Raw genomic sequence first — 21772 nt, forward strand, 5'->3', positions numbered from 1 at the left:
GACGTGTGTGTGTGCGTGTGCGTGTGTGTGAACTGCGCCTCTAGGAGGAATAGGATCAGTTTTTCTTGGTTTAATGTAATTTTGTTTGGGGGGATTAGGGGTTGACTTATGTTGTTTTTTCATTTATTGTGTGGGTTACTTTGCAAGTTTATTTGGGTTTGATTAATTGTTTTCTTTGTGTGTTGTGTGCGTTATTTTTGTATGTTTATTTGGGTTCCATTATTGTGTGTACGTTTCCTATTTTCTAATTAGTTGTTATCAATCCTACCCTGTGTGGGCTGGTGCTTTTAAGGACGAGTATTGTGAATTTGACTTGATTATCTGCACGTTTGAGTGTGTGTGAATGGGTGCGTGAGTGTATTTTAGTGATTACTGTTAGAGAAAATATCCGCAAATAAAATAATTAACTCTTGTACATTGGACCAGTCTCCCACCCTCATTAGTAATGACTTGTGCGCTTTAACAATCACTCTCCAGATGGAATTCCTAGGGTGGCGTTGTGGCAATAGAATCATTTATGTAGGGAGTCATATTGATTCTAAAAAATATATATATACTAAGTCTTTGGGGTGCACCACATTAGCATGCTAACGGTCCACAAGGGCAATATTTTCAAGCGCTGTCCCCAGAGAGTTCAGTACTTAAGGAAGCCTTCTGGATAGAAGGCGAAACGTCTTCACAAGAGAAGAAAAACAGTCCAGTTGACACAGAAAACTACCTTGGAAAACTATGACCTCGGTAATTGAGAATCTACAGACATAAATAGGAAATGTTATATTTAATCAGGTTTTTCTGGTTTTTGATTTGGTCAGTGGTTCGAACCTGAACCTCCCTGTTGTGTTGAGAAACATACACAGTTCAAATGTCCAGAGGTGGTCGGTACGAAAGGTTGGCGTTCTTGCAGATCCAGTATCTGATCAGCTTGTGGGCGATGGTCTGATTGGGAGGGAGCATCAAGGTTGGATTGGCTCCTCTGTGCAAAGACTCAGCAATCTAGATAAATAAATGTTTTCATGGTATTTTAATAAAGACGTTTATGATCACATGTGATTTTTTTTTAATATTCTAATGATGCAAACCTGTAATCTTTTAAATTTGTCCACTTGCTTTATTCAACAATTAACAATTTTGGACAAAGAGAGCAATGGAGATTTGTGATGCGTGCACCTGTTGCTGTGTGAACCACCGAGCTTCCTCAATCTCATTCTGATCCACTCTGATGTCGGTCGAGATGGCGATGGCGAGGCATCCAATCATGAGGTTGCAGGGCATTGGCCAGGGTTGAGAGGAGATGTACCAAACTCGTCCAACCTTCACTCCACTCTCCTCCTCCACCTCCCTCCTCACTGCATCCTCAATGGCCTCACCTGCAGCAGAGGTGAAGCAGGTCAGGGTCCGAGTCATTAACTGTGTTTCAGGGTTTGTGAGGTTTCATTACCAGGTTCTATGAATCCAACCAAACAGGAGAACATGCCAACAGGAAAGCTCTTCTTCCTTCCCAGTAAACACTGGTTTCTATCTGGGTGGACTACCAGCATGACCACAACTGGGTCTAGAAAGACATAAGGTGAAAAAATAGCTTCACTACCACAGATTAAATAATTCAGTCTTCATTCACATCTTCATGTAATCTAAACCTAGAACTGGATTAAGAACAGGAACTCTTCTCAATTGAACTGTTCTGTTAACAACAGGACATAATGAAGCAAAGGGCCAGAAGCCTCATACCGATTCGTGGATTGCAGGTGTTGTACCCATCTTTCAGGCTCCTGCACTCCGAGTTTAGGCATCTCCTCTTGTGTCCTCCCTCCTCCAGACTCGTGCCACTGCCACATGTTGGACAGAAGCTGTAGCGATCGTGCCAAACCAGCACCGATCGAGCATGCGCCACAATTCCTGGAGGAAAACCACTCAAAATGAAATCATATATGTTGAGATTCAATTTACCACAGTGAACAGAGTTGTTAAATTTACTGTTCAGATTTAAGAAAAAGAAGAAATTTGATTAAACATGGTCACCAGCTTCTTCCTCGCTGTACTTCAGCAGGTTTCTGTTGGTTGACTTGGGGAAGAAACAGTTATTTTCTCTGCAGCGTTTCAGAAGTTCAGTGGCATCTTCGTCTGTCCCGACGGCAAACCAGGCAGGAGGCTCCCAGGAGCCCTCCTGTACCTGAGAGCATGAGGAAGGCGGTTTCTTTTTCTCCACTCCGAGAAAGATGAGCTTGGTCTTGGGTTTCTGAATAAGGTCTTTGACTCCGTCATACCTGAACCGACACAACTTGTTGGGAACCTGATAGAGCAACAGTTGTTATCAGTTCAGCATGATAAACTTTTAATTGTTTTATGTAAATTTGTTTTATGTAAACAAAATAAAAGTAAAATTAATTTGTAAAAAGCTTAAAGAATATGCTGAATGAGAAAGGGTTTAGTCAGACTGCTCCAGATCATTTGACATGCCTTAGCGATTCAGTTTTTTCATGGTTGTTTTTGGGCATTGCCACTGTCAAAAGTTGACAATTGGAACAAAATAATGTATATGTTCGGTCATAATTGTTCTCTGGGCACAAATACACAGTGCAGAGCCTTAAACGTTACACTAGACAGGGCGCAGTCTGAAATCACAATGCCAAACAAGAAGAACTAGTTTAACTAGCCATCAACTACAAACCTCTGAACTCTTGTCCAACTCACACCTGCTGACCATCGGGTTGACATTGGAGAAAAGCAGATAGACGGTATTTGGGTCACTTTGTTGAGCCTCTAACCAGGTCTTGTCTGTCCTCTTATCACTCTGTCGGTCCAATGTTTCTCTGCAGAAATAAAGCTCCGGCAAGACTCCACTGCAGCTGTTATCTGCCTTGGCTAGGAGGTTGGAAATGTGGCTGTGGCCCCAGAACTTGGCGATATCGTAGGCAGTCTGCGAGGAACTGTTCACTGGCAACTTGTCAAAGCTTTTACAAAGAAAAAGCAGTACCGTAAGTACATGAATAAATATCCAAAGATCCAACAGAAACAACACAATGAAAACTCATTCTAGAGCTATACTGTAACTGCTTTATCAGAGAAATGATGTATAACTGCAGGTTGAATTGTTCAGGTTTCATCAAATATCAAATGTGGTTGAAAGCCAAATTATAAATAGCAGATGACAATTCAGTATTTTACATTTAGTCTTAACTGTAGTCTTGCTACAGTTTTTGTTGATGCAAAAAAAATGAGCTTATTGTACCTTTGAGAGAGCAGCGCCTCCACAACATTGTAGTGTCCATTGCGAGCAGCGAGCATCAGCGCTGTCCAGCCACTGTAACCTGTCTGGTTGATGAGTGACAGGATATGGGTCAGCAGTATCCTCATCTGGGGTAGGTCTCCTCGGGCTGCAGCAATGAGAAATCTCTCCATCATCTGCTCCTTTGCAGTCAGCGGGAGGCTTGCCATTGTAGCAGCTGCAGAAAGTATAAGACTAATGTGATGGTCCTCTTCTTTCCTCTGAACTGGTTACCAGAGGCACTAACATACAGTGTACATGAGACAGCCTTAGGCCAATATGACGTTGGTTTTTGTGACTAAAGGTAAAAGCAGTCACGAAACAGTGGTCAAACACTAGATAAGTATGCTTGGCGATCAAAGGCCCCCTGGCTTTAATCCCTACAGGATCAAGTAAGTAGTTGTGGTCTTTGATCTCAGCCCCCCATGCAAGCGGAATCTCAGTGGATGCTGCGGATCAACTAGCAGAACCACCAGGCCCCGGGCCAGCTGACCCTCACTGTCCCGCCATTTGGACTGACCTTCCAGATTTGGTAGGTCACGTTGGATGAAGGTCAGCCAGAAGTTGTCAGCAAGCACCTGGCTATACCTCTGCGGACAGGTCCCTAGGACACTGTTGGGGTTGCATATGACCTGCAGCGTAAAGGGTTGTACCATCCTGTGAGTAGCACGCGTGGTGTGAACGGGTCAGGATCGGCGGCATCCACTGAGATGTATCCAAGAGGTTTACCATTCAGTATCTCTTTGACTTTGGTGAGGAAGGTGCTCAGCAGTGGTTCCGGTACCGGGGGCTCCCTATTCCTCTGCATGTCTCAACAGATAAACCTCAGCTCTCGTAGTTCTGCAGTCGGATCTGAGTGCTGGCAGAACCTCAGCAGAACACCAAGTAGGGGTACTCTGAGCAGTAAAAGTTCATTCAGAGACTGCCCCCGGTAGCGGAAGGTGCAGTCAAAGAATACTCTGTCCTTCCCATTCTGGTGGACCACGTGGTGGGGTATGAACCAGGACTCTGACGATTCACTGGATCCTGAAATGTTAGCAAATTATAAGCCAATATCCATCCTTCCTTTTATCTCTAAAATTCTTGAGAAGGTCGTGGTGACTCAGTTACTGGAGTAACTGCAGAGAAACAGCCTGTTTGAGTTGTTTCAGTCAAGCTTTAGAGCTCACCACAGCAAAGAAACAGCACTTAATAAAGTTACTAATGATCTTCTTATAGCTTCAGATCATGGGCTGGTTTCTATGCTGGTTCTGCTGGATCTCAGTGCTGCTTTTGATACAGTTGATCACAGCATCCTGTTACATAGACTGGAACATATGATTGGGATTAAAGGGACAGCACTACACTGGTTTTGATTGTATTTATCAGATAGATACCAGTTTGCTCATGCCCATGGCATTCCACAAGGTTCTGTACTTGGACCAATCCTTTTCACCTTGTACATGCTTCCCTTAGGAAACATTATTCAGCAGCATGGAATAGATTTTCATTGTTATGCTGATGACATTCAGCTATATCTATCCATGAAACCAGAAGAGACAGAGCAGTTAGTGAAGCTTCAGACCTGTCTTAAAGTAATAAAGTCCGGGATGTCTTCAAATTTTCTTCTCCTTAATACAGGAAAAACTGAGGTCATGTTGTTTGGTCCTGAACCTCTCAGGGATAGATTAGATCACATTATCACTAGATGGTATCTCCATAGCATTTAGTCTCTCTGTGAAGAATCTTGGAGTAACTTTTGACCAAAATCTTGTCCTTTAACTCACACATCAAAATAGTCTCTAGAAGTGCCTTTTTTCACCTGAGAAACATCGCAAAGATCAGGAAACTACTGACGCGGCATGATGCTGAAAAGTTAGTCCATGCATTTGTTACTTCCAGGCTGGACTATTGTAATTCTTTATTATCAGGGTGTCCAAACAACTCTTTCAGAAGTCTCCAGGTGATCCAAAATGCGGAAGCTAGAGTTCTGACAGGTATTGACAAAAGAGATCACATAACTCCTGTACTGGCATCTCTTCATTGGCCCATTAAATTTAGAATGATTTTTAAAAATTCTTCTTCTGACCTACCAGGTCCTCAGAGGCTTAGCTCCATCCTACCTGGAGGAGCTAGTGACACCTTATCATCCCAAGAGACCGCTCCGCTCTCAGAATGTTGGCTTACTTGTGATCCCCAGAGTCTCTAGGGGTAGAATGGGAGGCCAAGCATTTAGCTACCCGGCCCCCCTGCTATGGAACCAGCTCCCTGTCCAGGTACGGGAGGCTGACTCCATCTCTACTTTTAAGATTAATCTTAAAACCTAGCTCTTTGAAAAATCTTATTATCACTAATTCTGTAGTTCCAGTCATTAACCTAATTATTAGGTTAACATCTTAGTTATGCTGCTATAGGCCTAGGCTGCCAGGGTAGAAACATGATCACCTGTTAGGCCTCTGTCACCCCACTGGGTCATGGTTTCCTCTCCTCTCCTCTCCTCTCCTCTCCTCTCCTCTCCTCTCCTCTCCTCTCCTCTCCTCTCCTCTCCAATTAGATCAGTGATGTTATTTCTTGTGTACCGTAGTTTTTCTGCTCCCCCTGTATTCATCTACAGGTATCGCCGCCTTCATAGTTGTATGCTGATCTACTGACCACCGACCCCACTGACCCACTCAACTCAACTCTACCGGCAATTTATTTTAATTAATATAACTTATTTCTATGTTTTCTACCTATTCTCTCCTCTACCTGTCCTCCCCCCCTTCTCCTCTCTCTACCCAGCCAGCCATCAGCAAGAGGGTCCAGATGAACCTGGTCCTGCTCAAGGTTTCTTAAAGGGCAGTTTTTCCTTGCCACTGTTGTTTGTTAGGGGTCAGGCCCTGGGATTCTGTAAAGCGCCTAGAAACAATTTTGATTGTAACAGATGCTATATAAATAAAGATTGTTTGATTGGTTTATTGATAGATTGATTGGAGTACTGCAGCGACATTCATGTCCCTGGGACGCTGTCTTTCCAAGTGCTCCTGGCTTGAGAGCCAAAGCCAATCAGCTGGTCATCTTCCAATGAGGCGGCTTTGATTTCCAAATTAGGGTTAAAAAGAAGAAAGTCTGACCTTCCATCTGAACAGTAAGCAGTTTGGTGTTTGGTGTTGCATTCAAGTCCACCAGAACAAAAGAAACAGCTGCGGTGTCTTCAGGTACAGCCTTCTCAACAGTCTTTCTTAATTTTCATGTTTCCATTGACACAAATGCAACGTCTTCTCATTCTGCTTTCATTTCATTTCCAGAAACAGAAACATGGTTTTGTTAATACTTTAATAAAACCTTTTCAAAATAATGTCTGTGTAGATTCTCAGTCATCCAGGTCATAGTTATCCAAGGTTGTTTTCTGTGTCAACTGGACTGTTTTTCTTCTCTTTTGAAGACGTTTCGCCTTCTATCCAGAATGCTTCTTCAGTTCTGATTTTCTTCAGAACTGAAGAAGCATTATTTTCAAAATGTTACAAGCAATACAAATTTCATGAAAACATCTCATCATTTCACAACAAACATTTTGCAATCTTCATTTTGTCATATAAATACATAAAGTCAGACAAAATAAGTTAATAATTTGATTTACTCTTATTTATGCATACAAAAAATGACAGACTATATAAAATGGAAGTGTTAACAAAGTTAAAAAATAAGATTTTTTTAATTAGTTCGGTCCAAAATTGTGACCATAGGCTGTTTGTGCTGGGGCTGTAATGCTTTAATAAACATTGGCACTATATGTGTGAGCGCTGCATATTTGTGAGTGTGTGTTACGAGTAGAAGGTGAGGACACTCTGGTGGTTCCCTCGGACCAGCAGCAGAGGAGGGACGTCTCTGGACAGCGTTTCCAGCCAGCACATATAAAGAGCACTGGACACTGTGCCCTTCCTGGCCAATGGCATACTCCTAGACACAGACAGAAAGGTAGACAGAATTTACTTGTACATGTGATCCATCAATACAACATTTTTCTTGACATTTAATAAATGAAGCACTTCTAAATGCACAGTAGACTCTCACTTTTATTAAAGTATAGTACGGTATATTTTAGTTTACTTGGGCACAACTGACTCAGCAAGTATGAGTATAAGTTTAAAAAGCCATAACCTCCACAACTGTTGTTGCCTTCTTGATTCTTCAGTAATATTAATATAATGACCCAGTTCAAACATTAGTGTAACAGTGTGTTATTAACATTTTTTTTAATGAGTAGGTTTGTCCTAAAGAGAACCAAGCCTACAAATTCTGATAGCATTCTCCTTAATGCCTCTAAACTGAAATATGATGATGAGCCAGAATATAAAATAAAGAAATCAAATCAAATATAGAACCTGAAGTTCTTACATGACAATAAGTTTTGCTGTGCTGGAATGTTCCTTCAGCAGCTCGTTCAGCCTGATCTGTCGGTTGGTCTGAAAGATCACACACAGTTTGTTCCTGTTAACGTTCCTTTTGGTGTGTAATTCTACCATATCAGCGGTAGATTGGTCAGAGATAAGCAGACCTTGGCCTTGTAGAGCTCCAGCTCATTATCAGTGATTCTCCAGGGCTCCTGGGCCTTCAGCCTCTCTGCGGCCTCCTGCTCCATATCGTCCTCCTTCAGCCTGTATGGCTCAATCAGCTCTTTAAATGTCAGCTTACTTTGAAAAGACAAAGCAAATTCTAATGCAATAATATGCTGAAAACTGACAGCAAACCAACGCCACTGCGGTCATAGAGGTCATTACTTGTGTTTCTTGGGTTTGGTGTTGATGTCTCCAAGGACGATGATGTCTGAGAAGTCAATCCTGAACCGGCTGAGCAGTGTGGCCATCCTGGATTGAAGGATGCGCACAGATGCATAGGCTATTCTTAGAATATAGGTTCACCTGTTATAGAGAACCACAACAGGTGATACAACTCACGCTCGACGGTCGTGATCGATCCGGTTGATTTTGCCGCCAATGAAGACGCGGATCCGACAGTCACCCCACTTGCCTCTGTTAGTGAGCAGGAAGGGAATGAGCAGAGTCAGACCTGCAATCACAAACATGCTTGATTAGTTCTTGATTAGGTCTTGCGCGGATGTTGATGTCGAGTCTGAGTATTTCATGAAAACCAACCCCCATCATCAAACAACCACCAGACGTCGATGGTTCCTTTGCCTTGTTTCTTCTTGAACTGCTGGCTGCTCTCCAGCAGACGCTGGTCAGTCTGACTGAGAGGAGACTTGGACTCTGTAAATCACATCATATGACACAACATAAGGGCCAATAAACTCTATAACGTGACGTCTCCTCTTCTTCTTTGTATCAGACAGAGGAGCTCTGGGTTTCACCTCTGATGTTAAGCAGGCTGCTCTGGTTGCTGGTGGTTTTTGAAGGACTAGAGTCCGAGTCGGAGTCCTTAGCTAGACTGACCGAAATCACAACTTCCTTACTGCTAGTTAGCGGCTTCTCCTGGGATGACATCAGATCATCTGGGAGGGACAAAAGAGGAGATGGACACATTATTCTATAGCAGTCCATGTCGAAGCTCTTGTAAATACAGTTAAAGGCAGGTGTACCTTGTCCCTGAATGTGAGAGATGTCCAGCCCGTCCTTCAGTCGTAGGATCACAACCCCAAACTGCAGATCAAAGGCATCGCTGGAAGACAGGACATTTTGTTACCCTTAACCTTAACCATGTTTGATTCGTTGACCAATAACTTCAGGTCTTACTGTATAGTGTTGATGTAAATCTCTACATGTCTCATGTCTCCATCACTCCAGTTGTTCTTAAATCCCATGACCAACGTGTTCGGCTTTAGACGACCCAAACCGACAGCCTGAAGGTAATGAAACAGAGAACAGGACTTAAATTCAGCCTAATTCAGCTTTTCAGACAACTTTTCTGTTTGAAACAGGAGAGTTAGCAGTTAGCAATAGTTTAGGCTTTGATTTTAGCACTTCATGTTTTATTTTGGCAGTTTGTGTCATGTCCCAAAGCAGTTCTCACCTTTGCATTTACCATAACATTTTAGATTCTATTCCCCCTTCTCTGACTGATCCTTTGGATGCTGAACTTTACTTGGAGCATTTTTACTACATTTCCCCCAGTTCTCTGCTTTGCATTAGAGAGGCACATTAAAATGGTCAAATCCTTCAGCCGTCACTTAGATTCATGCATAATGAATTAAACGTAAGTACTGCACTCAGCTTTCATTTAAGTCTTTCTTCACCATTTCATGTGTCTTTAATGTGCTCAATCTATATGGATTAATATAATAGATAATTTATTTATCTGATTTGGATTCCCAAAGCAGGTTTAAACAATGAGTGTACAATCAATTGACATTAAGTATTTTTACATGGAATATTTTGTATTATATAGACGTTGTTCCTACCTGCAGAAGGAACTGTGTCCCATGTCTCAGATTGTCAGCGAAAACTGTAGAGTAGAAGGCTTTCATGCGTTTTTTATTCAGCCAGTTCTGACAGCGGGCGCGATCCTGGTACAGCTCCTTAAAGTTTGGCCGTCGGGACACCTGAACAGAGATACGGGAGGTGACTGGAGAAGACAGAGGACCGGAACACTCAAATGGAGTTAATCAGGATGAAATGTTTGGTAAAGCTCCTGTACGTACAGTCCTGACATGACCACAGACCATCAGGCCGACGTTCTTGGTGAAAGAATGAACCAGCTGAAGCAAAGCTGGCCGAGAGTTTGGATATCCGGTCAGAACCAAACACTGAGGCCTGTAAATGATGCTCACCTTCATATTCACAGTTGTATCAATATCATCTGAGTGATTGTTGTTACTTTCATCCACACCTGAAGTTCTTCACATGGTCCTCGACACCAGTGAGGTTCAGGCAGTGAGTCAAGGCTTGGTTGTAGATCAGAGCCTGTGTGGATGAACCCCAGTTCACATCTGCACAGGATCAGAAAAAACAGATTGGTGATGCTGATTTTGGACGATGGTCTTTAAATGACTTCAATTTCAGATGGATTTCAGACGCTGGTGTGAAAATAAAGATGTGCGAGGTCAACACCGGCAGCACGTCGTGGTCGGTAGTAGAACTGCTCATTTGCTTCAAACTGGGTTTACCAATGCTCTTTTTCTTGTTGGCATGATTTCAGCTTTAGTTGTTTGACTTGTTTTTATGATCAAAGTATTATTCGTACATTAATTTTCTTTTGTATTTACCAGGCTTCTTATAGCAGACGTAAATATAAAGGGCGAGGACGATGAGCAGAGTGACCAGAGCGGCCCACCAGTTGATGACAAACATGACCACGCAGCACAGGATCGCCCCCGCAAGTGACACCCACATGTTGTAGTACTTGAAGCTTGGGCGCCACCCTGTGGCGACAGATGATGCGGACGTGAAAGGAGATGTAGCAGCAGGACAACGAAAAGGTGCAATAAATATTAACATTGACATGTTTGCTTAATTTACCCGGAGAGTTGGCTAAGGACGCGTGGAAGACGGAGAAATTTATCAGAGCATAAGAGGCCAGAAAAAAGTTGGAGATGATGGGTGCGATGATGTTCAATTCAGCTGAAAGACAGCATTGAGAGAGCATCAGCATTAAACCATTAAAATCCAAAAGATTGTGTTTGGATGGAACAGAGCCTACCAATCAGAATGAAAGCGAGGCCGATGCAGAAGGTCAGGACGTAAGCACGGAGAGGTTCATTGTTCTTTCCATAACCCTTTGCAAACACACCTAGTCCTGGATAGATGTTATCCTTACACAGAGCCTGGGATAACGGCAACATACGACACTTGGTTTTCTCTTGAAAGGTTTTTGTTGTGGATAAAATAATAGTGACAGTGTTGCTTCCTGCTAATATATATTTTTTGAAAATGTGGCTGGATTATCTGACCTGGAAGACTTTGGGTGCACTGACCAGCGACGCCAGTGCGGAGGACAGAGTGGCGGAAAAAATCCCTGCAGAAATCAGAGGTGCGAAGCCTGACACCAAACTCATCACCTGCGCGACAAACAAATTCACAAGCAAGTATCTTTACACATGTGCCTAATCCTTCAGAAAAGCTGTGCAGCGACTCAACCAGTAGGACATCTCATCAAGAGTGCAACAATGTCAAGGTTCCCACAACACTGTCATCATAAGCAACAGTCAGCCCAAAGCTGCAGCTCAGGACAGTGCTTCCTGATCTTCTTCTAACAGCATTCAGTACCTACCAGCATTACAGGACATCTGTCAGCATGTAAACGGATCAGAAACACACCGATGTCAAATTCATGCATCTCATCTGTGTGTCTCAGACACACAAACGAAATCATAGAGAAGCAAAATATAAACAAGAATCATGATAAAACAACGTGTGTGTGTTTGTGTGTGTGTGTGTGTTTGTGTGTGTGTGTGTGTGTGTGCGTGTAGGTGGATCCTGTCAATGCTTTCATTCAGCTCTCAGCCAAAGAACCTTGTGACTCTAAACAACAGTCAGTATTATCATAGCTACACTTTGTTTGGGAACAGCTCTCTCTCTCTCTCTCTCTCTCTCTCTCTCTCTCTCTCTCTCTCTCTCTCTCTCTCTCTCTCTCTCTCACACACACACACACACACAGATTTAAAAAATAATCCCGATTACAGCAACAGGAAATGATACAGAACAAAATTGACTTAAAGATTTGTGGTTCATATGCAAATAGTTTCTATTGAATGTTTGAGCATGAGCGCTGCTAATTTACCTGGAAGTTGTTCATCAGGCCGTACTGACAGCCCCCCTCTTTGCAGATGGAGAAGTCGTACCCGAGCATGCAGGCAGCGTCGGTGCAGTTCACTGTGTCGCTCACCGTGTCGTTGTGGTCTCCTGTGGCATCTCTGACCATGCAGGAGCCTGAGGCAGAAGATCAGAACAACCACAGGTAAGGCTGGTCCACAGGTCTGAGAATGTAAATCAATTTAAATCTAATCAAATTTAGTGCTGCCTGCACATTGATTTATCTCCCATTTTATCAAAATTAGTTATATATTACCTGCAGATATGGCAACAAACACATAAGTGATGCCTGTGATGACGATGGCCAGCAGAGTACCTTTCGGTATTGCTGACTGAGGGTCCTGGAGACAAGAACAGGTTCAGGTTTAGTTGCTGCCCAGCTCAGTTGCTCAGAGGCAACTGCCTCATTCTAATCCCTCCTGACATAAAAAGTAATGTGCACGACATCAAACTTACGCTGAGGTCTCCAGAGATGTTAGCTCCAGCCAGGATCCCCGTGGCTGCGGGGAAGAAGATGGCAAATACAGAGAAGAACGTCTCGTCGTCTCTAAAATCCGGACCCAGGTTCTCTACAAAAATGGAAGCTGGAGACGGATAATTTTAGGTCGCTGATTTAAATTTCTCAGTATATCACAGAACAAACAAGTTTGTGGGGGAAAATAGTGACTTACTGTGGTAACCAAAGAATCCTTTGGGTTCTTTGCTTTCTATAGACAGGAAACTTCCTATGAAATAGTTAACAATGGCCGCCAGAAGGATGACCAGAAGTACAATCTGAGCCTGAGGAAGAGAGGGAAGGGAAGAAGTCTGTTGGTAGTGCCAATAGAGAGTCACCACTAAATGGTCTATGGATGTTTTCCTGATATAAATGGGGACATCTCGACCAATATCTTGGCTATTACTCGATCCTCCAGCCACAACTTTCTGAATGTGTTGCTCAATAGGACATACTTTGGCTTCCCATTCCATCCCAGCCACAGAGATTCCCAGCAAGAGGATGATGGTCAGAGTCCCGACGATGCGAATGTCGTTTAGTTCATCGGTCATCAGGGCGTCAACATTCTGCAGCCAGCAGGCAAGGCAGAAGCAAGTTTATCACAGCGGCAGGGATGGACTCATGGACGAACAGTCAATCTATGTCTCACGTTAAGCATCTCGACAACCGTCTCCGCGAAGCCCACGACGTACATGGCGACGGCCACAGCATTTGCAAAGGCGAAGATAAGTCCGATGGAGCCTCCGAACTCCGGCCCCAGACTCCTGGAGATCAAATAATACGCTCCTCCTGCGACACACAAGTGTGATCACTTTCTTTCATAATGCATCAGGCAACATGTGAACATTCATGGTCTCACCTCCGCGCACGAAGCCATTGGTTGCTATGGCAGATGTGGAGAGGCCGGTGATGGTAGTGACCACCGTGGCCATCAGAATGATGGCAATGGTTAGTCCTAGCACACACACAGAGGAAACAAACAAGCAAACCCATGAGAGGTGCATTTAAAAAGCGTCGTATGTGATTTAGAAGACATAAGATCTGTCCTCATAGGGGAGAACTGCTGACTTGCTGTGTGTTTACTCTGATAACGATTCGGTAGAGTAAAATGTGTCACAGAGCGGAGTTATATCAGGACACACACTAGGTGCTGGATTTATCGGACAGACAAATCGTGTCTTGCGTATTCAGAATTTCAGATGATTATATTGTTATTACTAAGAAATGAGGACTGTGGATGCAGATTTGTTTGTACTGACCTATTCCAGCCTGTCCCACAATCCAGGACATTCGGATAAAGAGCATCACACCCCAGATATTCAACATGCAGCGGATCTATAACACAGTTTGTAATGTTCAGCCTTTGACACAGAGTCTCGCTTTTTCATTCAGAGGAGCGTCTCACGTACCAGGACCCCTTTGACCCAACCAAACTTCACAGTTCCACCTTTCCTCTCCTTCGCCGCCAAGGCCGCCGCTTCCTCTGCTGCTGACGGCTCCTCGCCGTTAGCCAGTCCGTCCTCAAACGGTTCCTGAAAATCAATCGCAACATAGATGGAAACACAGTTTAAGTGTGGTTGAACTGAATATCAGATGTTCTCATAGACGTCTGCAGCTTCCGGTGCCTCCACTGTTCTGTGGGCCCTGGAGTGTGAGGAGGTTCCCAGACCCCAGCTTTGCCCTGATCAGATGGTGAAAGAGACATCCGTTTATTGAGTTAATTTATGTTTTAGATATTGCTTGTGCTTGTTCGAGTAGATACGTGGATATTGGGAAATTCTCGGGAAGTCTCAGAGAGCCCAAAGCGTCTTCTGACGTCATTCACACCACGTCAGCTGTGCACCAGCAGACAATGTAGGTCTATGTTACCTTGTTGTAACAGAGGAGTGGGAGCACGACAGGGGACAACTGCAGGGGCATGAAAGGCAGCATTGTGCGCGTGTGCGCGTGCGCGCGTGAGCCTCTATCTTATGATGTCATGAGCCCACTCAGGGTCAGAAAGTAGAACTGTATATTACTGTCAAGCATAATTACTGTTGCTATGTTTTGTTCAGATAAATATTTTAAAAATGCATTCAAAGAACTAAAAGATTCTCGAGACACTTTTATCCAAACCTATCCAAACCTATTACCATCCAGTTTAGCCCGAGACGGTGTGTGTTGTAAGCTTAAATACATTTAGGTTATAGTAGCTGTTATAAACTACATTTCTAAATTGACGCTTAATCGTGCAGCAACATTCTAAAATGTTGTATTAAGCTTTTCTAGTTGGTGTAGTTTTTTTTTTTTTTTTACTTTACTTTGTCAAGTTCATCGTGGAGCTCCGATAGCGACGGTCGGCTCAGCTTCTCCCCGAAGGACGCAGCCGTCTGCCGGTAAAAGTCGATGTTGGGCACCGCATCTATGGTGTTGTGTCCAAACGTCCTCATGTAGTAGGTGTTGGAGTGGTCGGAGATGTGCGTGTGTCCTGTGCCCGTCGAGTGCAGACTGACTGAGTCGCTCCTCGCCGTGTCCGGCTCATGGGACACATCAGGCGGCAGACCGATGTCCATCGCGCTTCCCAGCGCGCCCGGATCACTAAAGCCCACCAGCCTGAAGCGACCTTTGGATTCCTCAGAGGGCTTGAATCCGTCTGTAGGGCCCGGAACAGGGGGAGAACCAGGAGCCTGTTCAGGGATGGAAGTGGGCTCTGCGGAGGAGGCTTCTGACACCACATCCACCTGGAAGCGGCTTCCGTCGCTCCTCTGCGATTCATTCTGCCCCGACATGTTTCAGCGCTTCCGCAGAGACCACCTGCCACCGAACTGTTACACCTGTTACCACCTGCTCCGAGAACACGGGGACGTCCTGACAGCAGAGTGGATCATTGAGTGCCAAGCAGCCGGTGCGCACACAGGCAGAAAGACTCCTTTCAACAGCTTCTGCTTAGGTCCTCATCAGTGCCCAAAGCATCCGAATGCGAGGTCCTGTATGCGATGTGCAAATCTTTCTCCCTTTGACTACATCTGTCTATCTCCATCTGTCCATCCCTCCGCGAGTTGGCGAACGCGCCGTCCCCTCAGATGGTGACTCAAAAGGTTTATTGTCACAACCTTCTTTCTCTCCTTCTCCTCTCTCTCTCTCTCTCTCTCTCTGTCTGTCTCTCTGTCTCTCTGTCTCTCTCTGTCTCTCTGTCTCTGTCTCTCTCTCTCTCTCTCTCTCTCGCTCTCTCACACACACACACACACACACACACACACACACACACACACACACACACAGCGGATAGGAAGAACAAAACCGACCGGCTGGTGTCAATTACGCACCGATCTCTGGCCTGCGTCCTGGCACATCCAAGGCACGTGTTCGTGAGATGACGAGAAATTAAAGAACATCTTTCAAAAAGAAGAAAAGATGATGAGCTTAATTTCATTCTGAGAACAGCATAAGTCCATTAACAACCGTTTTAGAAAACGTTGATTTTGTTTTTTCCCCCAATTCAACCCACAAAACTCATAATCGGAACATTTTTTTTCGAAAATGCCTGAAATACACAAAAATATTCTACACAGAGACGTTAACGTGTGTGTTTGCGTGTGCCTGGGAACATAAAACAAAGACATTTGTCTTCATTGTTGGTGACGCTCTGAGACATCCACGCACGGACTAGACTGACGTGCAGCGTGAGTCGTGCGCGTCCGGGCTCTTGTGTGAAACAGATTAGCATACAGTGAAGAACAGCTGCTTTCATGCCAGAGCACTTGATGCTGAAGCCCATCAGTGAACGATACACACACGTAGTTTTGACACCTTTATTTTTTTGTAATGCACTTTGTTTTTGTGTATTTCAATACTAAATCTCACTCCTAATTGTGACTCAGTTGTAAGTTTTAATTTATAAATAAATAATACTTTTAATGAAAGTAAATAAAACAGAACAAGAGAGGATATTCCAGATGAGTGACATTTCAGACTACATCGACATATTTCATTTGCAGCTGAGCAGCTGATCCTCTGTCCTTTGTTGTGGCGCCGGTGATGTTACCATTGAAAATAGTGACGCCCTGTGGTTATATTTGAAACTGCATGTCCATACGCTTCATGACATGCACGCTCATAACAGACTGAAGACAAAGGGAGGAAAAAAGCCACAAAACAGAAGCAAAACAGCAAAAATAAAAAATTTATTTCAACATGCAAATGTGTAACCAACACCTGAAACAGGATCACATCATTAAATCTATTAAAATAGGTTATTTACAGTTTTCTTTGTAACATTAACTCTTAAATGTTTGTGTTTGTCGTCTTCGGATGACAAATTGATTAATCCGGTTTGTATGTCCTGAAACATGTTTTCACATTTGTCCCCAGTAATCAAATGCAAATACTCTTTGTTTAGAGCAGCGGTTGTGCTATTAAATCCAGAGAAAATGATGGTGAGATTAGTAAATCACCTCTAATCTGTTGGCACAGGCGAAGAGAACAGGAAAACACATAGTAATGTTCATATCTGGAATACCAGCAGAATAATTGGTGCATTTTTTGCCCTTTGAGGTATGTATTACTTCATCATTAGTTAAAATTTCTCCACAAGAAAACTATTTAATGTAAACACAGTGATACAGCACTTCTGCATCAATGAAACTGCACATTTATGGTCAGCGAAACATCAAAACCACTCTGGTTAGTACAAATTTCATTTTTACTTTGGGGATAAATGGACATTTCTGAAGATTCAAGATGCTTTACGGAAGAATGAGTCTACAGTACAATTAGTATGAAAAGAGTTTAAGAGAAGTTCTTGTGCGTTAAAGAGAAGTTCTTATCCTCCTGACACTTGGTGACATCCAGTTTGTTCACTTTTAATTGTTCAACCTCTTATTTGATTGCTTATCAGCTGTATTGTAATAAATCTTAAAAAGTCTTTGTTAGTATTGTCATGTTGTAACAACTCTTATATTTTTATATTTACAGTTTGTGTACAGGTTGATACTGGTGGTTGATACTGGTCACATACATTTACACCGCTTCTTCCAGAAGTCTCTGCAGGCTCTTTTGAACCTAAATGGACCAACATTAAGTTATTGCTCTGTGACAAAACGTTGTAAATAATATTATATTAGGCAGGAAATAATCTGCTGGAGAAATAATTTTGTTTCCTGAGAAAACTAAACAACTAATCTGTATCAGGGTTGCGATGGTCTGTTTTGTCCATTCTGGTTCAGGACATTAAGTATTTTCAGAGCATTTCTTTCTTAGATTGAAATTGAATTAGCTTTTTTACACTTCTAGTTGAGCAGAAACAGGGAAAAGGTTTTCTGATTATTTTTAATGATTTTGATTAACTATGATGTCAATATACTGTGATTATTTTATTCATTCTTTCAGAAAAACCCTTCTTATTTCTTACAGAGTAAAAAAAAATCATATTCAATCATCTTAAAATGCTAATCAATGTTTTTCTATAACAGGTTTATTTCTACTCATGAGAAAGCTCATACCTATTATGAGGTAAATTATATAATAAAACTGATGAATTGATAAACTATTTGTATACTTCACAATCCAATATCTTGACCCCACTCAACACAATTTATTGACTTAATGCTTTATTTGTATTGAGCAGGCTCCTGTTTTACAAAATAAATCTCACAAATTGGATTTACGGTCCCAGTTTTCAACCTCAACGTGTCAACAAAGCTCTTCTTACGGTTGACCTTCCTGCTTTGGTCTGAGCAGATCGTTGACTATCAATGATTAAAGGCAACGAGTGTCCGGTTACACATATGTCTGCAAACTCTTCTGCATGAGTTTGCATGTTAACGAAGGCCTGATGGACCAAACCAATCATCTCTAATACCCACCGTCTAAATATGAGGGACCGATTAATGACCAGAAAGGCAGACTGACCTTCTCCAGCTTTATCAGGTTCAGGGTCAGGAGTTGAGTGAAGGGGTCTGCGTTCACACCAGTGTCCTGCAGGAAGTCTTTACTGGGAAACACACACGAGTCAAAGCAGAAAGACACAAGTTCAGAATTTCTGATTTATGGAAATGCTAATCTATGGACCAGACTCACTCCTGTTGGGAGAAGTCCTGGATGGAGCTGAGCGTTGACAGCTTCTGCTCCAGTAAGGCGATCTTAAAGGCGAGGTAACAGGAAGACAGGAGCAGGACACACACTCTGAGAACACACACACATACACACACACACACAACCGGTGAAGGAGAGACCGGCAGATGGACAGAGATGCAACGTTCTTCAAAATATAAACGAATGAATCTCACAGAAACAAGCAGACGAGCAGAAGAGTGTTGACAGAAACAGTCTTCACTGTTCTCCTGTTTGTCAGCTGCTGTGAGCCTGGAAAGAAGGAAATAAATCAAATATTTGTCAACTTCTTGGTTGGAATGAGTTATTTTAATATCTGTACCGGTGTGATGTGACTCGTGCTGTTTCTCTGAGCTCTGCTTGCTCTTCCTCTTTACTTTGTGTTGATGCTCTGGACTTTCAGGGGAAGCGGCGTGTTTCACCACATCCAGAAAAGGAGGTACAGAGAATTCTAAAGGATTGAGGAGACAGGATCCAGGAAAAGCAGAGAGAAGGTGGGAGAAATCCTTCAGTCCTTTCTTGAGTTTGCATGAACGGTTGGAATCCTTGTTTCTGTGGTGGCTTGTGGGAGATACCTGCTATCTTCTCATAGTCGGGGGTTTGGGAGTCGGAGCTGCTGCTCTCCTCCAACTCCTGCCTCCTGTGTCTGAGCGTTCCATCCAGATCCACAAAGTCACCTGGAAACCTCTTCAGAGATGCAGAGAATCAGCATTCCTTACAAATCCAGCAGTCTGGTGATGTGATAAGCCCAAGTCTGGCCTACCAGTGAGAAGTGGGGTGACCTCTGACCTCTGAAGCTGTTGTCAGCCGAGGAGGGAATGGGGCTGCTGCACGGACTCTTGTCCTAGAACACGTTCCCACAATTAGACATTCCCACAGTTCAAAGGTGATGCGACAAAAAACGCAAAATCCAAAAAGGTGGATAAAAAAAGAAAATGTCAACAAGAAAATGAAGACTATGAAGAGTGCTAGCGTGCACCCAACCTCACGTTTCGCTGCATGTGGGACATCTGTCCTACCTCCAGATGAGGACAGATGGACATCAGGATCTTGTAGGTGTTGTCTCGGGACAGGAGGGACACAAAGACATACTGCACAAAAGAGCCGTCCGATCAGAAATTCCACCTAAACCTGTCTAAGAATTCCACTCTCAACATTTCCCAATCAGAAATCGGGGCTGTGAGCTCATAGCGATGTGACCTCCTGACCTTATCGTTTTCGGTTGCGATCACCAAAGCGTTTGGCACCAGAATGGCGGTTTTGGTCTTCTTGATGTGAGTGACCGACACGACGGGAATGGCGATCTGGCAAACAACAAAACTGTCAGCTGGGAAGCCGCAAACCAGGAAGGGTTCAGATTGTAAAGGCTGCGCCGGCACCTTGGTGTCTTTGCCGAACACTTTGGAGTGGAAGCAGATCCAGTGGGCGGAGACAAACATCCGTCCTTGGTAGAGGATGTCCTTCTGCAGAGCGCAGGTGTAACCTGACAAACAGGTAAAAACAAAAAAAGACTCAGTCGTTTCAGTTGGGACCAACGATAGCGGCGTGGGCGACGTGTAGCTGCGCTCTGAGTGTCAGAGACAGGAGCCAAAGTAGTGGTCCAGGTGTCACATCTTTAACACGCAGCACCAGTGTTTGATGGTCACAGACTCACTCTGGATGAGCTGCTCCTCTTTGCTGATTTCCTTAAATATTTTATGGTACTGGCTGTTGCCCTTTGAGATCTGAAGAAACACACACACACGCCACACACACACACAAAGAGAGTTTTAAAAGGGGTTTAGGCTTAAATTTCCATCAGAGGTGACATGAAATCTGATCCAGTTTCACATTGATGGTTCCAGTCAGGAGGACTCCCTTCTGAGCTCTCTCTCTGATAGATTCCCTGCTGTAACATTTATGGCTGTAATAAAATTCTGCTCAGAGGTTGTTTCACTCTGCCAACCTGGCTGTACTGCGGCTTCTTTCTCTCTATCTTGGGGTCCGAGTCTGTCGGGATGTGAGTCAACAAGGAGTGATCGAAAGTCTTTGACCTGCAAACACAGAACACATTGACGCAGATAGAGAAACTTCAGCTGACTGTGCAAGTAACACACGACGGCAACACCTGTTGCTACAGGCATTCGGTTATACGGCTTTGAGTTGAGTCATGTTTTACATTTTAAAATTCACTTTTCATAAGAAGAAGTCATTAAAAATCAGCCACAGTGCTTCATTCTTTTCATAATGACAGAAAATCAGAGTGGGTCTGGTTATTGCCAGGGTTACTATAGTGATAGCACCAATTAACGAGACTGTTACTGCCGTGTACCTGACCAGCGCTGGTTTCCTTCGGCCTGAACTCTCCTGTTGCTCTGAATCAAAGGCTTGCAGAGGATCACTGACCAACCTCTCATACCGGTGCTGCTCCTTCACGTTTTCATCATCCGAACTTCAAACAGCAGCAAAACAACAGTCGCACATCACACGCGTGAACAATCCACACAGTGGTTTCTAGTAACGTCTTACGTTTCACCATTAATGAGAATCAGTGCTGAGTACCCGTCTGATCAAAGTGAACACCAGAGCTCTGAGAATGACCCCAATCATGTTCCTGTCCACAGACAGACACAGGCTGCCAGACTTGAACCCCTCGGCTGGAGTTTAACCCCAACAAACCATCATGTTACAGCTGATTCCTGTATGTTTCCTCAGATCTGCCAGGTTGGCTCCAGTCACTCACTGAATATCTCTTTCCACGTGTTTTGAACAGCATCTGTGACTCCTCCTGGCGTCCTCCTGCAACGCCTGCTGGGTCATACACTGGTCCGTCATCACAACCCGCAGCGTCCAGCGTGTCTGTGCCGATCCTGCAGCCTGCTGCTCTGCTGCTGCTGCACCTGCCTGGTGGGCGTGTCCTGAGCTCTCCTGGTGTCATGCTGAGTAGCCAATCAGCAGCATCATTGCAAGACTAGGTGGTGTGTCTGTGTGTGTGAGTGTGTGTGTGTGTGTGTGTGTGAGTGTGTGTGCATGTGTGTGTGTTTGTGCATGTGTGTGTGTGTGTGTGTGTGTGTGTGTGTGTGTGTGTGTGTATGTTTTAAAACCTTTGATCGGTGATTGTAACAGCTTTGTTTGTACTGAAAACCTTCGGCAGCCGTTTGCGCATCATTTGATAACGGGGGAACACAATCTGTTTTCCCTCCGACTCAGTTTACA

General features: G+C 43.7%; 3 protein-coding genes across 7 annotated transcripts; all 3 read right to left on the reverse strand.

Moving 5' to 3' along the window:
• Positions 1 to 783: 783 nt before the first annotated feature.
• On the reverse strand, positions 784 to 3475 carry LOC115247716 (peroxisomal NADH pyrophosphatase NUDT12-like). The gene is made up of 7 exons (XM_029830352.1): positions 3230 to 3475; positions 2669 to 2951; positions 2020 to 2290; positions 1729 to 1896; positions 1439 to 1552; positions 1168 to 1367; positions 784 to 993 (listed from the first exon to the last, which is right to left on the reverse strand). The coding sequence occupies exons 1-7, from the start codon at positions 3433 to 3435 to the stop codon at positions 859 to 861; spliced, it is 1377 nt and encodes a 458-aa protein (XP_029686212.1). The 5' UTR covers positions 3436 to 3475; the 3' UTR covers positions 784 to 858.
• Positions 3476 to 6620: 3145 nt separating this feature from the next.
• LOC101069002 (solute carrier family 12 member 2-like) lies at positions 6621 to 15551 on the reverse strand. The gene is made up of 26 exons (XM_003974546.2): positions 14788 to 15551; positions 13897 to 14019; positions 13747 to 13822; positions 13347 to 13442; positions 13137 to 13276; positions 12943 to 13053; positions 12663 to 12771; positions 12448 to 12575; positions 12248 to 12332; positions 11960 to 12108; positions 11130 to 11237; positions 10880 to 11003; positions 10699 to 10800; positions 10446 to 10601; positions 10070 to 10169; positions 9882 to 9993; positions 9642 to 9782; positions 8977 to 9083; positions 8823 to 8902; positions 8595 to 8735; positions 8380 to 8493; positions 8182 to 8293; positions 8005 to 8091; positions 7782 to 7917; positions 7622 to 7689; positions 6621 to 7183 (listed from the first exon to the last, which is right to left on the reverse strand). The coding sequence occupies exons 1-26, from the start codon at positions 15253 to 15255 to the stop codon at positions 7048 to 7050; spliced, it is 3309 nt and encodes a 1102-aa protein (XP_003974595.1). The 5' UTR covers positions 15256 to 15551; the 3' UTR covers positions 6621 to 7047.
• A 1077-nt stretch (positions 15552 to 16628) lies between these two features.
• On the reverse strand, positions 16629 to 21461 carry gramd2b (GRAM domain containing 2B). Of its 5 annotated transcripts, XR_003886714.1 has the most exons (16): positions 21300 to 21461; positions 20889 to 21008; positions 20523 to 20610; positions 20232 to 20301; positions 19957 to 20060; positions 19786 to 19881; positions 19567 to 19668; positions 19341 to 19421; positions 19153 to 19264; positions 18900 to 19028; positions 18754 to 18829; positions 18545 to 18649; positions 18377 to 18458; positions 17439 to 17527; positions 16908 to 16927; positions 16629 to 16837 (listed from the first exon to the last, which is right to left on the reverse strand). XR_003886714.1 is itself a non-coding variant. In XM_011615372.2 (15 exons), the coding sequence occupies exons 1-14, from the start codon at positions 21389 to 21391 to the stop codon at positions 17486 to 17488; spliced, it is 1299 nt and encodes a 432-aa protein (XP_011613674.1). In that variant the 5' UTR covers positions 21392 to 21461; the 3' UTR covers positions 16629 to 16927; positions 17439 to 17485. The 5 variants fall into 5 exon arrangements, 4 of the variants coding, with proteins under 4 accessions (XP_011613674.1, XP_011613675.1, XP_011613673.1 ...); XM_011615372.2 differs by having other exon boundaries at positions 16629 to 16927; XM_011615373.2 differs by having other exon boundaries at positions 16629 to 17527; positions 19597 to 19668.
• Positions 21462 to 21772: the final 311 nt, after the last annotated feature.

This window comes from Takifugu rubripes, chromosome 21 (assembly GCF_901000725.2).
Source record: "Takifugu rubripes chromosome 21, fTakRub1.2, whole genome shotgun sequence".
NCBI lineage: Eukaryota > Metazoa > Chordata > Actinopteri > Tetraodontiformes > Tetraodontidae > Takifugu > Takifugu rubripes.